Below are 14,874 nucleotides of genomic sequence, written 5' to 3'. Positions count from 1 at the left end.
CAAATCGACTCTACCATGCTGGTGAGGGATCGAGTTTCACTTTTTCAACACACGATTATTAGTTGAAAATAGTCTCATTATTTCGCCGTGAATAAAAAATAGAACATAAAAATTATTCATTTCTTTATTATACGCATTACATAAAAGAGTATGTAAATAATATCTAGTTTGTTCCACGTAAATAAAAAAATCATTTAAACATCAGGTGTCTGTGAAAATATACACGGTCTTTGTGTATTTAAATTTTTCTGATGTGCAGTTTTTAATTATCAAATGATCACGAAGTATTAACATGTACTCGGTGAAGTTTAACTCGTTCTTTTTTTCGACTGAATCGCAATACGCTTAATCAATTACGGTTTTTAACCATCTTGCGCAAAAGACCCTAAAGTATTGTGAAGAAATAATCGAGTCCGCACATCAGTTGCTCAATTTCCTGTGAAATAAAGAACGTCGTTTATCAAATCATTACCCTATGGGCACGTAATATCAGCAAAAATATTTATATATTCAGCGTATAGCCTACTGCTTTTTTTGGAAGGAAACTTTGGTATTTTGTAATGTGTGCAATTTGACGGTCGCCGCGTTTATTTTGAGATGGCTCAGTCAATCGTTTACTAGGGGAAGATCACCGGTTGTGGCCATAGTTTGCCTTTTCAGCCATAACTTTTGACCAAAGAATATTTATGCAGACATATATGTATACATCAATGGAAAGCTAGAGACCTTAGGTAACTTCTGGTGAGAGAAGATATTTGATTTTTCCAAAAACAAAATAGTTATTTAAATTTTTGTCAAGTAGTCATTTTCGACCATCGAAAATTTTTTCACCCGCTGTGGCCACCCCTGGAAAATATCCTAAAAATGGAAAAAATATGAAATGAAACTCCACTAAATTTCAAGAAAAGGAAATTTTATTCATTTTCAAAGCTTTCAGTTGCAAAAAATAATAACAAGAAGTAGCGATTAAGCCGTCATAAAATAATAACATAAAAAAAAAAAAAAAAAAGAAAATGTAGGAATATGAAAATGGCAAATAAATGGAAATTAAATTATTCATCTTCCACATCGGTTTCGCAATGTTTGCAGGTGTAATAGCCGGCATGCATGTCAGCGCCTGCAATCGCACGAGGCTTAAGAACGTGTGAAGTGATTTTTCAATACCGTGCTTTATTTAATGAAGCCGTTAAAGTGAATTTAAAGTCGCCAAATCGAATGAATTTTTTTTTTCGTTCTTCTGACGGTTTAAATTTTTTTACAATTACGTGCGGACAATTGGCCAACTTCATTTTTTAGAATTCAGGTTATTCAAAAAACAGCATGAACAAAAATTTTACAAAATTGTTCTCCCCTCCCTCCCCCCGGTTGAGGTTCAGCTCCCTTACATACATACATATATACATACATCGAGATAACCTCCCCGATACCCTCATGGGGGTTATGTTAACATAAATAACGATATTAAACAGTTTTTTAGACAAATACGTCCCTTGAAGTGATGAAAAAGTGGGTGGCTACAACCGGTGACATTTTTGTGGCTACTACTGGAAAAAGCGGGGCTGTCGAAAAAAAAAAACCAGCATATTTTCTGGTGCGAACTTTTTGCTTCAACCGATACACAATTACGTAATATATTGTTTTCCATTTCCAAACACGATGTTACTTACCTGTTTGCAGTGACCGAGTGTAATTTGTCGCACTCTTAACACGATAAATATTTACATCAGCGTTGACTGACACGCACGAAACAATGTTACTGACCATAGCTAACTTATCGTACGGATGTTTTGACTTCGGTGTCAGCACGAAATCATCGTGCTTACATTGGGCACAAACGACAATTGTCATATCGACTGTATCTGCACCCTGTCGAAAATTATCCAAAGGTGGCAACCAGTGATCTTCCCCTGTTGAATTAAACTGACGAATCGTATGGCATTAACTATATTGAATGAAAAAAAAATTCGATTTGGTAAGTGTGTAAAAAATGTTATTTTGAACAAATTCATTCATTGAGTCATCGTTGAGTGAAATCCAATAAATGAATGAGATTTGTTGTCATTTTGAATGGATTGGATGCAAAAGATAGATATCCAAGCTGTTGTTCGTAATTATTGTATTAATTGTTTTTATTATTCTCACGGCAATTATCGTGGCTTATGAAAAATACAGTGGAACTTCATTTATATCTTTGGGACTTGAACGTTTTTTTTTGTTTGCCATACCATTCGGAAATATATAATTCATGTTTTACTGTAAATTAACTTGATCAATACTCAATGTGCAATTGACTCGCGATAAAACTAATAATGAGTACGAGCGGGTAGATTTGATTGTCGATTAGGGTGATGGAAAGTTTTGATTTTTGGTGGTTGAATTTGTGTTAACAAAGCAACTGTTAAAATCCAAGATATTGATCTGTCTTTCATTTCATGCAAATCTATTGATAGGACTGATTCAAGATGCTCAGACTCAAGTGCAGATCAGTCAAGTTGAAATGAACTGCTCAACCTTATCCGAAGTACAAAACTTGAGAAATTTGTTAATTGTGGTTGAAAGTTTCGACGTTTGAAAAATTTGACACCGCTTTGAAAATTATTTCTAACGTCGATCGTGTGTAGATATTACCGTCACTTCCACCACCTTTTTCCAACAGGGGCATGAATTCACAGAAACAACCGATTTGCGAGCCGTTACCGAGCGCCTCTTGACCATGGTCGGCATTTGGCCGAAGAGTAAAACTAACTTTCGGTTTATTCTCAGTCTCGCTTACATGTTTATTCACGTGGCTATGCAGTGGGCATACTTTGTAAGTCACATGGACGACCTTCAAGAAGTTACGGACATGTTGGCTGACGCCATTGTTTGCACGATGGTTGTCATAAAGCTACTGGTTTTTCACAAAAATCGAATATTGAGTGAGATGATCGATGCGATGAGCGAAGACTGTGAAAATAACAAGACTCGCTTAAGTCCAAGCGAGCAAAAAATATACGAATCGTGCAATTCGAAGGCAAAAACGTTTGTCAAAATTTTGGCATATGTGATCGGTTTCGGGGTTGTTGCTTGGTACGTCAGACCACTTCCGACAATGGCATTTGCAGGTAAGATTACCTTGCCGCGCTCAAGGGAAAATAATAATTTATTGTTTCATTTCGGACAAAACTAGCTGCACGGAGTGATTTGATGAATTTTATAAATCACATCGTTTCAAAATATTTCGTTATCTGATGAGCATTTGATGTGGACACTCGGTATCCCCGAGATATTGCACTTTTTCAACATTGATGTACATATTATTGTTGTTTGAAAATACAACTGAACAATTGAAATCAGTGTTGAGGAAACGGGGTGGCTAAAATCGATACCTTCACCGATATTGTTACAAGAGTGTCGTAGATTGAGTGTTAATCAAATTATTATCTTAGTGACTTGAGAAGATCTCTTCGATAATTCCGAAATAAGACGTAATGGGTTGATTGAAAAGAAATATAAATCTCGAAGCTGTATTTCAAACCGCAAACTTTCTAAACGTTTGAAAAGCTAGTAAATTCGTTCAATTTCACATTCAATTTCACCGCACAATGACTTATTGCAATCAGAAAACTATTTCTTACAATTTTCCTGGAATTCTTTTCTCTGCGATGCTGGCACATAAAACGTTTAATTTTACAACATTGCACCGATATTGATTATTATTGTTATCCACAAATGGCAATATTGAATGTGACTACTGGGCAAAAAGAAAATCTGATTCAGTGACTTTTCGGAAAATGGTTTTGTGAATGGACTAAACCACTGCAGGGTGAAATCGGACTAATCTTTTAGAGTTTCAACCATTTTGTTACGATTTGTAATTAACCATTTATATCTAAGTTTTTGTTGATAATTCCAGCATTTTCTAATTTTGTATATTTAGACAGATCTTCGTAGCTTACGAATACAATAATTTGATAAGTACCTAATGTACGACAAATCAGGAATAAAATTAATAAAACCGTCCATTTTTGCCAGCTAACCACCGCGAGAAATAAATTTCTAAGATATCGATTCCGATCAAGAAATACGCACATTCAAAGGTAAAGAATGTCTCTCTTTCAGGGAATAGAAACGGTTCTACATCCCTGCTGTTACCGTTTCGTAATTATTTTTCTTTTGAAAGAACGGAAGTCTACATGTACGCTTTCGCGTATGTGTATCAAGTAGGGGCATCATGCCAGATATTTATTGGATTCGTGGGAACCCACGCGTTGCTTGTGTGTCTGATCATGCACATATGCGGGGAACTATCGGTTTTATCAGACAAAATAATGAATCTGAAAAAGGACATGGAAAATGACCACGATCGTCGAATTCGAAAGATAATGATGCGACATGTACGTTTGATGTGGTAAGTTGGGATGATTCCATCATTATTCGAGTAAAGGAGGTGGTTATGGTCGATCGTGACTGTATGATCATGAGGCAAAAATTTCAGGATGGCAAAGGAAATGGACACCTCGTTCAGCTTTGTTTTTTTAACTCAAGTGTTATGCTCTTCCATAATGATAGCTATCGCTGGATTCAACGTGATTATGGTAAGTTGAAGGCGCTGGTTGTTTTTTACTTCAAACGAGAAGTAATTTTTTTAAGTACGTGGCAAATGACGACGGGATCTCATTTTTTCTGCAGAATTCCGAAAGCAATCAAAAGACCGCTTTGGCAACTTTTGTTTTCTTCGAGGCTTCGGTACTGGTTGATTTGTACGGTTATTGCTTCGTCGGCGAATTTTTGATAATTGAGGTGAGGCTACTTGAGCTTTCATCGAAAGAAATCTGAATTGAATAAATGCCGGTAACAAGGAATTCATTTCTAGAGCGAACGCGTTTCCGGTGCCGTTTATCATTGTGGTTGGTACGAGCTGCCGCCATCCCAGGCGAGAGACTTGATCTTAGTCATGGCCAGAGCTCAAAAGCCACTTCATCTCACCGTCGGGAAGTTTTTTGTCTTCTCTTCAGCAAACTTTGCCGAAGTAAGTGGATTGTATGTTCAAGCACATGATGTTCCACATGTAACCCATGATTGTCAACGTGACGAATGCCTTGCAGATAGTCAAGACATCAATGGCATATTTATCATTGCTCCGAGCCCTAGCGTGAGCGAGTTTCTTCAATGAATCACAGAATAACCAGTTCACGTTTGAATTTGTCTTCAACACTTGACGCATGAACTCGTTTGATCGCGTTCCGTTGGAAGTGGAACTTTCATTGGGATCGAGCACGGAGAGTATGCCAGTAATAAGGATCACTCGCTTATGTCACTATACTGTATCTTATTTTAATTACAAGCGATATTGATTCGATGTAATGAAACCAAATGATTCGTCACAATTTGTAACTTGACAAGCGATGTATTGATATCTTCCGCAGTACCATAAATTACACTATAATTAAATCTTGACAATCGTGTGTTCTTTGTCATAATACCTACTCTGTATGAGGGTGTTCCGTTTAGTAGCAACATTTTTCCCCGTCACTGAAAAACTTGTTGCATGTACCAAGAATAGAATCATCCAATTTTAAACGGTCGCTCTTGGATCTCGAAGTTTTCCCATTCGATTAACACGAGGAAGATTTTGTTACGGGCTGGATTGACGCTAACTATTATTTATTTAAGACAAAACCAACTCGCCATAATATCTTGAGGCTCGTACTAAGACAAAGTTCTTGGACACGGTTTACCTTGGATGAATGCGGAGTTTTCCTCTTTAGCTCGTATCGAGAGCAGATGAGCTTGTGAAATAAAAGTTGTCGCTTACCTTCAGTCGATTTTGATTATTCGGGCTGTGGGCGGATCTGCGTGCTCGACGATGACCGTTTATGATATGAATTAACACTGTTTATGTACGATTACTTTAGTTACGGCAGCTCAAGGTTTTTGTGAAAGTGTTTTCAAGAGAAAGAAGGATATTTTACCAATGCCAAACGGGCGCCGGTGAATATATTAAAATGGATATGGAGATAGTTTAATAGATTTGCCAGGTAGATCTACGCACGTTGAAAGGTTGTTAATTAAATTGAGTTACAATTAAACGCAATTATTAGGCCAAACTCAGTTTTGACTAAATTGAAACTATAACGTCTGAATGTCGTTATGAAAATAATACTGTTCAATCGTATTAGATAATTGTTATGGAAAAATAATATTACTCAATGGTATTCGAAGCACGGAATTTGTTTAGAGTTTTCAATTCGTCAAGATCTTGGAATTTCCGTCAACTACTCTGATCGAAAGTCGAAGAAGAACTTTTTCGTTCAAGAGATGATTTCGAACTATCTTGTTAAGAGATTTTTTATGAACTGCTCTATTCAGAAGATTTTTTGTTAAACTGTTCTAGTTTTTGTTTATATCGCACTTCCTGATTGATTTCTTTCATTTTTACGGAAGTTAGGCCAATGAGAAGGTTTCAAGTATACAATGTATGGATAATACTTTTCTCCTTCATTATTATTAAAATTATTTTGTTCTGTAAGAGAAAAGATAAAAGAAGACCAGCCGCGCAAGCGGTTGAAGAAAATGAAACAAAATCGCGTAATATCAAGAATAGGTATGAAATAATTTGGAATGCACCTAATATCTAGGGACAGAGAGCATCGAGGATGTGATAATGTCAGTCTTTTTAAATTGTCACGACACATCGTCACCGAAATTAAATTTTTTATGAATACCTCGTTTGAGTTTTTGTTGCGAAGTCAATAGTCGACCAACTGCAAAATTTTCAGTTAAAGAACGAGAGATTCGTAATACGTAGATACCTGTCTTAGATGGTTTTACGTAGAATTTTTTCTCACATGAAATGATTGTCATTAATATAGGCACATAGGAAATCAAATTCATGTTTCTTTAAATTTTGCACCCTTATGAAATTTCTATAATGGATTTTTTTTCTACAAATACCAGACCGACACAGCTGAGGATATTAAGGTGAAGAAAATCTAGATACGAAATCAAAAACATTCATGTAGAGATAAATGCTCGTAGCAGCAAGACAGCAAGTGGCGATCGATCATCATACTCCTATGGATATTATTTTACCATATGATCAAGGGTGGTACCTCGACGTAATTTAGCAATTTACTATGCACCCTAATACGCGGCGAAGGTATCATGCTCATAACGAATTTGTTCATTAATTCGATAGTAAAATCGAGCAAACTTTCCGTCATTCGATTGCTTCACATTCCGTATCGGTTGATAATTCCAACATGCCGAATCGAGGTGCAAGATATCCAATTTGAGGTAACGCACTATTGCGTATGAAATTACTGCTATCAAGGGTGGTAAAAACAATTCGACCCATCGTGCGACAAACGCCGGATGTCGACGTCGTTTTATACACGTGACTCGTGACACATTATTTTGCAAATTGAAATATCGAGATTGTGCAAAACGTTCATAAAATGCAATACAATACGCTTGGAAATTCTTTTGAAATTTATTTCGCACGCGCATTTCAAGTGTTTCTTCTACTTAATTTGAGCTTCGGAACTAAAACTTATTGGATCAGACGCGGACTGCTTATTTTACGAACAATATTATAACGCAATAAATACTTTAGAAAAATAACGATTTTCTTTTTAACGCTTTGAATTCACCGTTGCTCTACAAAGTTCCATTGAGATTCTGTGAAGTCTGAATTCGGTGAAATCTTTCAGAGTATTTTAGAGAATTCGCGAGTTTCACAGGGTATTGCAAATTAAATTCCAGTTGTTCTCATCGTATTCCAGCAAAAAATGTAGACCCTCAGGCAACGAAAGTGGGAACCACGAACAAAAATTTACTCTGCAATTTAGAAACCAAAAAAATGACAATGTATTTTCGAGTAAGTACCAGCAACAATATCCTTGCAAAAAAAAAAAAAAAAAAAACACTGAAATAAAAATCCTTACTGCTTAGTATATATTTTTTTCGCTAAAATAAGCTTATCTTATTGCCAAATTTTCTTTCGTATAAAACATAAATCATAAATTTTTTATACGCACGTTTCAGAGCGCGTTCCAATGCTTTATTATTGATTATCACGATTATTTCAACAGTGTAGAACTTCATAACCTGAAAATGGAAGCATCGTTGTTAAAAAAATTTTTACACCGCGAGATTTATGCATCGCAGATGAAAATTCATGTGAATTATGTTGAGCGATTAATGATAATTTCTTACTTTTAAAAAATATTCAACACAGGCTGTAATTTTCTTCCCGTCCGTTCATTCGTATCACGTATCACGCAGCTGACGAATTATTTACGAATTTCAATCATATGCATACCCATAAAATTATGGCGCCCTCTGTGTACCGTGCTGACACCGTTACAAAAGAAATAGATGAATATAAATAATGTTTATTTATGCCTCAATCTGATCCCAAGTCTTGAGGCAAGAGAGAGAGAGAGAGATAGAGAAGAATAGTTAGGGTCGTTCCCTCTCATTCAAATACCCTAATTATATTCCGCTCTAATGTCATAAAAGTCATACCCCGGTTGCCTTGATCGGCATGATCGGCGACCGCATGACCACGTTATCGATCAAATATAGGAAGGATCGACGTGCGTTTTGGTTCCTGTCTCCGTAAACTTCTTACCGTTCTATAATACAGAACGGTGCCTCTCTGTGTTATCTTTATAGTCGTACAACTTTCGAGCGTATGTTATCCATCTAATCTCAAAGCCAGACGAGACTCACATTTTAAATAAGACTCTGGGATGTTGCAGTTAATCGAGAAAGGGAAGGGCTTCTCTTCGTGGTAAAGAGACTGCATCAGCTCACGTGTAATATTTTTTATTCATCTTCTTTTCTCAATATCCTTGGTGCGAGACTAACCGCGTCTCTCAATTTCTAATCCTTAAAAACCTTCTTGAACACCTAGATTTATACCTGGGCATTCAGCAGTTTTAATGAAACTTTGTTGGTAAGTTCGGGGTACTTCTTGGCAAATCTTTAACTGCACTATTCTTCGTCAACTCTTGGCTTTTAGATCGTGTTAACGCAACACTAATCATATTGACCAACTGATTCAAGGAAGAACGAGAACCATGCCTTACTTAGCGATCTTTAAAGGCTGGTATACCTTCTGATGTCCTCTCACAATCCGTAGAATTGTAATCCACGTCCGGTTATCGTATCGTATTATTTTATTGCAATTTAATTGGTACCGATGGTCAAGTTCTCTTGTACTAGAACCAAATTATACCCAGCCGCTCCCTATCGTTAATACGACCTTACCAGTGATCATCTGGGGTTTGGTAAACGCGACACACTGACAACAAGAGATCTTTGAGATTACAATCGGCAACCACACCGTTACAATTCAGAGAGATTGTTTGTTCGATTTGACATCTCAGATTTGAACACGGTACAGAACTTGATAATTGGCATCGTCGATACCTCACCAGTGATCCACGGGACATTGTTACTACAATAACAACTAATTCCAAAACGCACGCGAATCTTGATGCAAGGGGTGTCCGTTTTTGATTGGTCAGTATTTCGTGTGATTCCGCGTATAATTTCATACAATTTGGTTTAAAATCAGAAACTTATTCTTACTGATAATTGAAAATCATCCACATTTTTTTCAAATTTATCGCTTCCCGTATGGATGTAGTCTTTGTTTTTCTCCGTTCGAGAAAAATTCATGCAATCTTCAGTTGTTTGCAGTAGAACTTTAACGAACTCGTATGGATTTGAAAATACATTTGGAAATATCCAATTGAATTACTACGTGCTTACTGTTGGATCTCTTGTATCTAAAGTATGCAAGCTCTTCGAGTTATCTTTGAGACTATAAGATTTTTGATATTCTTCAATGGTGTTCTTAAACCAATTCGACAAAAGTTTTTCTCCCTGGAATATCAAGATACGAGTGTAAAGGCAAATGCAAAAACGCGTACCAGTTTTTTTAGCCGTGAATTAATTATACGTTGATCACAACGGATGGTCAAACAGACCATGGTAATAAGTATGCACACTGGATGGTCGAGGTATCGTAAGCATCTGTAATATGTCCATTAATTTGAAAATACCGTATCGATTAAAACTTTCCATTGTGATTGGCTCACGCCGGCCAATCAGAGCATTGCCAATGTTTACTACGGAGCAGAAGGCACTCCCTTCATCAGTTCATTGTGAGTCTTGGACCGTACATCATGGATCCAGCTACCTCGATGAATCAGGTTAAAACCGATTATTAGAACTTTGAAATTATACGTGAATCGTGAAAGATTCGATCAAAACGTTCCATTGATGTGTACTGTGGATGAACTTCCAATTTCTTCCAGAATCTTGTATACGGTTGCATAAAATTTGAAGTATCTGAAAAAGTTTTGGTCAATCTTGACGGACACAATTTCCTCCTGTCGTGAATCTTTCGGAGATTACTGTTTTCTTTTCATCCATTTCTAGGTGGGAATAGCAAAAGCTGTTCAACTCCTTGACTGGAACAACAGAATCTTAACGCTACTAGGGATCTGGCCTAGCGATCCAAACAACCTAAGATTTACCCTGAGTTTCGGTTATATGGCAATCCAGTTGGCTTTGGAATACGCGGATCTTTTCCAATCCACCAACACGTTTGAGCATATCGTTGCGAATCTCACGCAAAACATTACGTTCACAACAATTGTGTTCCAAGTAATGTTACTACGTTTGAACTGTCGACAACTCAAAGAAGTGATCGTTACGGTGCGCGAGGACTTTCACGAGGAAAATTATGAAAGTTGCGAAGAAAGAAAAGTATTCTTAGCTTACTACAAACAGTCCAGGATATTTTTTCTAACAGCAGTCCCAATGGTACTTTCTACCGCCATCACTACGTACTTGGCACCACTCGCTAGTGTACCGGGCATGAGTAAGTTTTGTTAAATGTATTTCTCACCGATCCATGATCGACAAATACTCGTGATCCACATTTTCTTTTCTTTTCTTTTTTTTATCAAGAGTACAAAATTCAACGGTAGAGCGATTTCCAGAGTTCCTTATAAAAATAATTCTCTTCGTTAACCTCATTCATAAATGTTCAAGACAATATTTTCGTGCTAATGTATCAGAGGTGACATGAGATGTTTATTGCAAACGTTACAGCAATTTGATGCAACGACTTCTGATCAATCAGTACGCAACGAAGAGTAAAACTCGTCGTAAAAAATTGTCGAACATCATCATTTTTCGTAGTAATTCGTACTCTTCGACGATAATTATCCGAGTTTAAATTCGATATTTTTGGGTAGATAATTACAGATAACTAGAATTTTGCCATATATTTATTAGAACAACGATATCCTACGAAAGAGATCGATTTTTCAAATGCTTTTCTAGTTTACCGTTTATTCGTGGTATTATTATTGATAGGAGTCTGACAGTGAAAAAAATTTCAACTTACCGTTCAGAATTTGTTCGAACCTTCTGAAAATCCGTTCGGTTCGAAAAGTTTTATAAAACGTGTAATTACTTTCCGTTCATGTTATCTAGAATAACAATTGTTTCACAGAGAATAGAAACGAGACCGTGAAATGGAATTTGCCGTATCACATGCGGATGTTTCACGACGTGTCGCAACTTCACTCTTACGCACTGACGTACGCCGCTCAGCTTCCATTTGTTTTCATCGCGTCCTTTGGGCACACTGGTCCCGATTGTTTAATCGTAACCTTGATGCTTCACGTTTGTGGCCAATTGGCAGTCCTGGGGGAACGCATCGGCAACATGAGCACTGATTATCAAGAATGCGGCCTAGCGATTGAAAAGTGCGTCCGGAAGCACGTCAGACTGATACGGTGAGTATTTTCAACGCCATTCGCGACGGAATATCAACTCAGTTTGGAAATTCAATTTGTCTCTGATAAAGATTGTCCGAGAAATATTTTACAAATAATGATATTCAGGATGGCGAAAGATTTGGAGGAGTCCTACAACGTTATCTTGTTGGTACAACTCATCGGAGGAACGGTTCTCATTTGCATCCTGACTTACAATGTCTTGGCGGTAAAGTATCTGGGGCATTCCACGCCAAATCGACCACTTTTCAAAGTTTCTTTTTTTTTATCCTTTTCTAGCCTATGAAAAACATTTTTCAGAATTTTTTCAAATTCTTTTTTACCCAACCAAAGGAAAGTCGTGATTTTTTGAAAAAAATGGCTTGTTTTTTTAAATAGCTAAAACTTTTTCAAAATTTGACTTATCGGGACGTTTGTTTTTTGAAAATTTTTGTTTTTCGATGTACTTCTTGAAAAAAAAAAAAAAATACAAAAAATACAAAAAAATTATTCAAACCCATCTTCATCGTTTTTTGTCAGATTTTTTGAAAATATCTAAAATTTCTCGATGAATTCCATTTTTGATTTTTATTTTCTTTTTGAAAAAAAAACGGAAAATATGCACATCGTGAAAATGACATATTTTATGGGAAAAACTCTCAGCTTTTAGAAAAAATATAAAATTTGAAGTAACACGCGCCGCACAGTGAGAAAGATCAGTTTTTTCACTTTAATTGGATTTTGAAGGGTCTTCTGTTGCGTACGCCAAAAAATCAACATTCCCATTGAAAAGCTGAGAACTTTTCCTACAAAGAACTATCTTCTTTCAATTTTGATAAAAAAGTTTTCTGCGTCATAAAATTTAATAAAAAAGTGGGTAAATTTTTTTTTTCTTCAAAAATTCAAATAATCACAACATCAAAATGGCTGCATAATAAGCGTCTAAGCTTTCGGAAAATTTTTTTTACACCGTAGAGAATATATTTTCGAAGTTCGAAAAAATTCCGCGGCGGTCGCCCCGCAAAAATGATTTTATTTGGCGGAGTGACACATACGCGTTACGTGTTCGTGTTGAAATCTGCGGCTTCAAGATATGACGGAAGTAAAATTTAAACCCTGTAAAAATATTTTTTACACAGAATACTGGAAGAGGACAAAAAGCTCACTTCCTTACTTTCTCGTTGTACGTCCTCAGCGTCTTGCTTTTGATCTACGTCTACTGTTTCGTCGGCGAGAGCCTTATTCAAGAGGTGAGTCTAACCATACTTGGAAAAAACACTTGGTACAATAACAATTCATATATACGCCGATCGGCGAGTTTGATTTAATTTAACGCTACTTTCAGAGTACGAAAGTACATCGTGCCCTCACTCAGTGTGCTTGGCACGAGATGCCACTGAAATATGAGAAAATGATCATCATTTGCATGGGGAGAGCTCAGCAGCCGCTCATACTGACGGCTGGAAAATTCTACATATTTTCTATGAAGAACTTTACCGCTGTGAGTTTACATGATTACTTTTTAGCTGTTGCATAATCTACAGCAGATTATGCTATCGAAAATATAAATGGTAATTTCTTGGACGAATTACATTTTTTTTTTTTTTTATTTACAGATATTAAGAACTTCCATGGCTTACCTTTCGGTGTTGAGAAGTCTTTTGTGATCACTAATGAGCGTATACCCGACGATTCGAAGTGACTCCAGCTTAGGATATAACGCTTGGTTTGAGAAACGCAATGGAACCGAGGAAATATCTATTGAACAATGATTACCGATATCTAGAATTTTTTAACGATAGACTGAATTGAGAATCGGATGAAAGATCACTTTGGACGACTCACTAGTTCGAATCTAACGCGGTGCTGCGACGCAAAATTTCGTTTACAAGACGTGCTCGCAATGTTTAAACTATTATTACAACAAAGCTGGGCATCCGTTTTAGCAAAATTGATTAGTAAATCACGAAGTATTTTACAGAATACTGATAATGCGCGCACAGAATCTTGTGAATAATAATTATAGGTCTGTATTAGGAAACTTCAAATAAATTACATGTTAGATGGAAGATACTGAGAAAAAAAAATAAATAGAACTGTACTTCTACGCGATTTTGATGTTTCTGATCCTATTCCCTCGTTTATACGTGCGCGATAAAAGGACTTTCTAAACGGATGTTTAAAACGCAAATCGGTGAGATTGTCACGTCCTCGGCGGCCTCTTCCCGTAGATATCAAGCATTCTAGATCATTTCATGTATTTTTTTTATCATGCAATTTTATTCTATTTCCATCAACCGCTTGCGCGGTTCGTTCTTTTCTTTCCTCTTTCTGTTGTGAAACCCAGAATGTTTTCTCTGTTTGAACCCTCAGTGTTACATTTTAAATTCCTACATTAAACCAAGTTCTTTAATTGACCTTTTGTTATCGTGGATTTAGTTCAAACGCATTCATTCAATAAACGTTACTCATCGATGCGTTTACCTTAATCCGACTGGATAAATAATTCGTCCAACCAACTATAAAACCCTAATAAATAAATAAGCAAAAGACAACGAAAGGTAAGTGACACCTTTTCGCTTCTAAACTTACAATTAGCTTTCCCCACAGATAATCGTCTAACATATTATTCTCTATCCAATAAATCTATGTGCTGAGTTTAGGCTTTCGTGCGTAATTAACGGTCAGACTGAATCCGTCCTATAACACTGGTAACAGCGTTGTTGATCGAATTTAGCTAAAAAGTGGAATTTTTTATTTTTTTTTTATTAATATACTATCGATTGCGATTTCAACTTTTCCTTTTTCATTTTATGAGTGTTAAAACTCATTGGTGACGGCAAGCCTATCACGCGAAAGAGAAAAGACAATGAACACGGAAAGGTTACTCCTCTTAAAGAGGCAGAATTGTTAACATATGCAGGGAAATTAAATAAAGCAAAACAGTTACCAGATTTGGAAGGCGAACAAATAGCAAAAATATCAAGACAATTCAATGAAACGGAAGCTGCATACGCCGATCAAATTACCGCCCTGCAAAATAGGGTACGAAAAGCTGAAGCAGTAGACTCACGGTAGGCAGAATTAG

General features: G+C 36.5%; 1 protein-coding gene across 1 annotated transcript; it reads left to right on the top strand.

Moving 5' to 3' along the window:
• On the top strand, positions 1 to 13,879 carry LOC107222784. Its single transcript, XM_015662290.2, has 14 exons — positions 1 to 21; positions 2,657 to 3,104; positions 4,102 to 4,390; positions 4,478 to 4,577; positions 4,672 to 4,782; positions 4,856 to 5,011; positions 5,088 to 5,134; positions 10,136 to 10,208; positions 10,438 to 10,882; positions 11,522 to 11,807; positions 11,916 to 12,015; positions 12,926 to 13,036; positions 13,132 to 13,287; positions 13,403 to 13,879. Exons 1-14 carry the CDS (start codon positions 16 to 18, stop codon positions 13,451 to 13,453), a joined length of 2,379 nt encoding a protein of 792 aa, XP_015517776.2. The 5' UTR covers positions 1 to 15; the 3' UTR covers positions 13,454 to 13,879.
• Positions 13,880 to 14,874: the final 995 nt, after the last annotated feature.

Source organism: Neodiprion lecontei, chromosome 3 (assembly GCF_021901455.1).
Source record: "Neodiprion lecontei isolate iyNeoLeco1 chromosome 3, iyNeoLeco1.1, whole genome shotgun sequence".
In the NCBI taxonomy this organism is placed as follows: domain Eukaryota; kingdom Metazoa; phylum Arthropoda; class Insecta; order Hymenoptera; family Diprionidae; genus Neodiprion; species Neodiprion lecontei.
The sequence above is the reverse complement of the archived record's forward strand: the minus strand, read 5'-3'. Positions and strand labels throughout refer to the sequence as shown.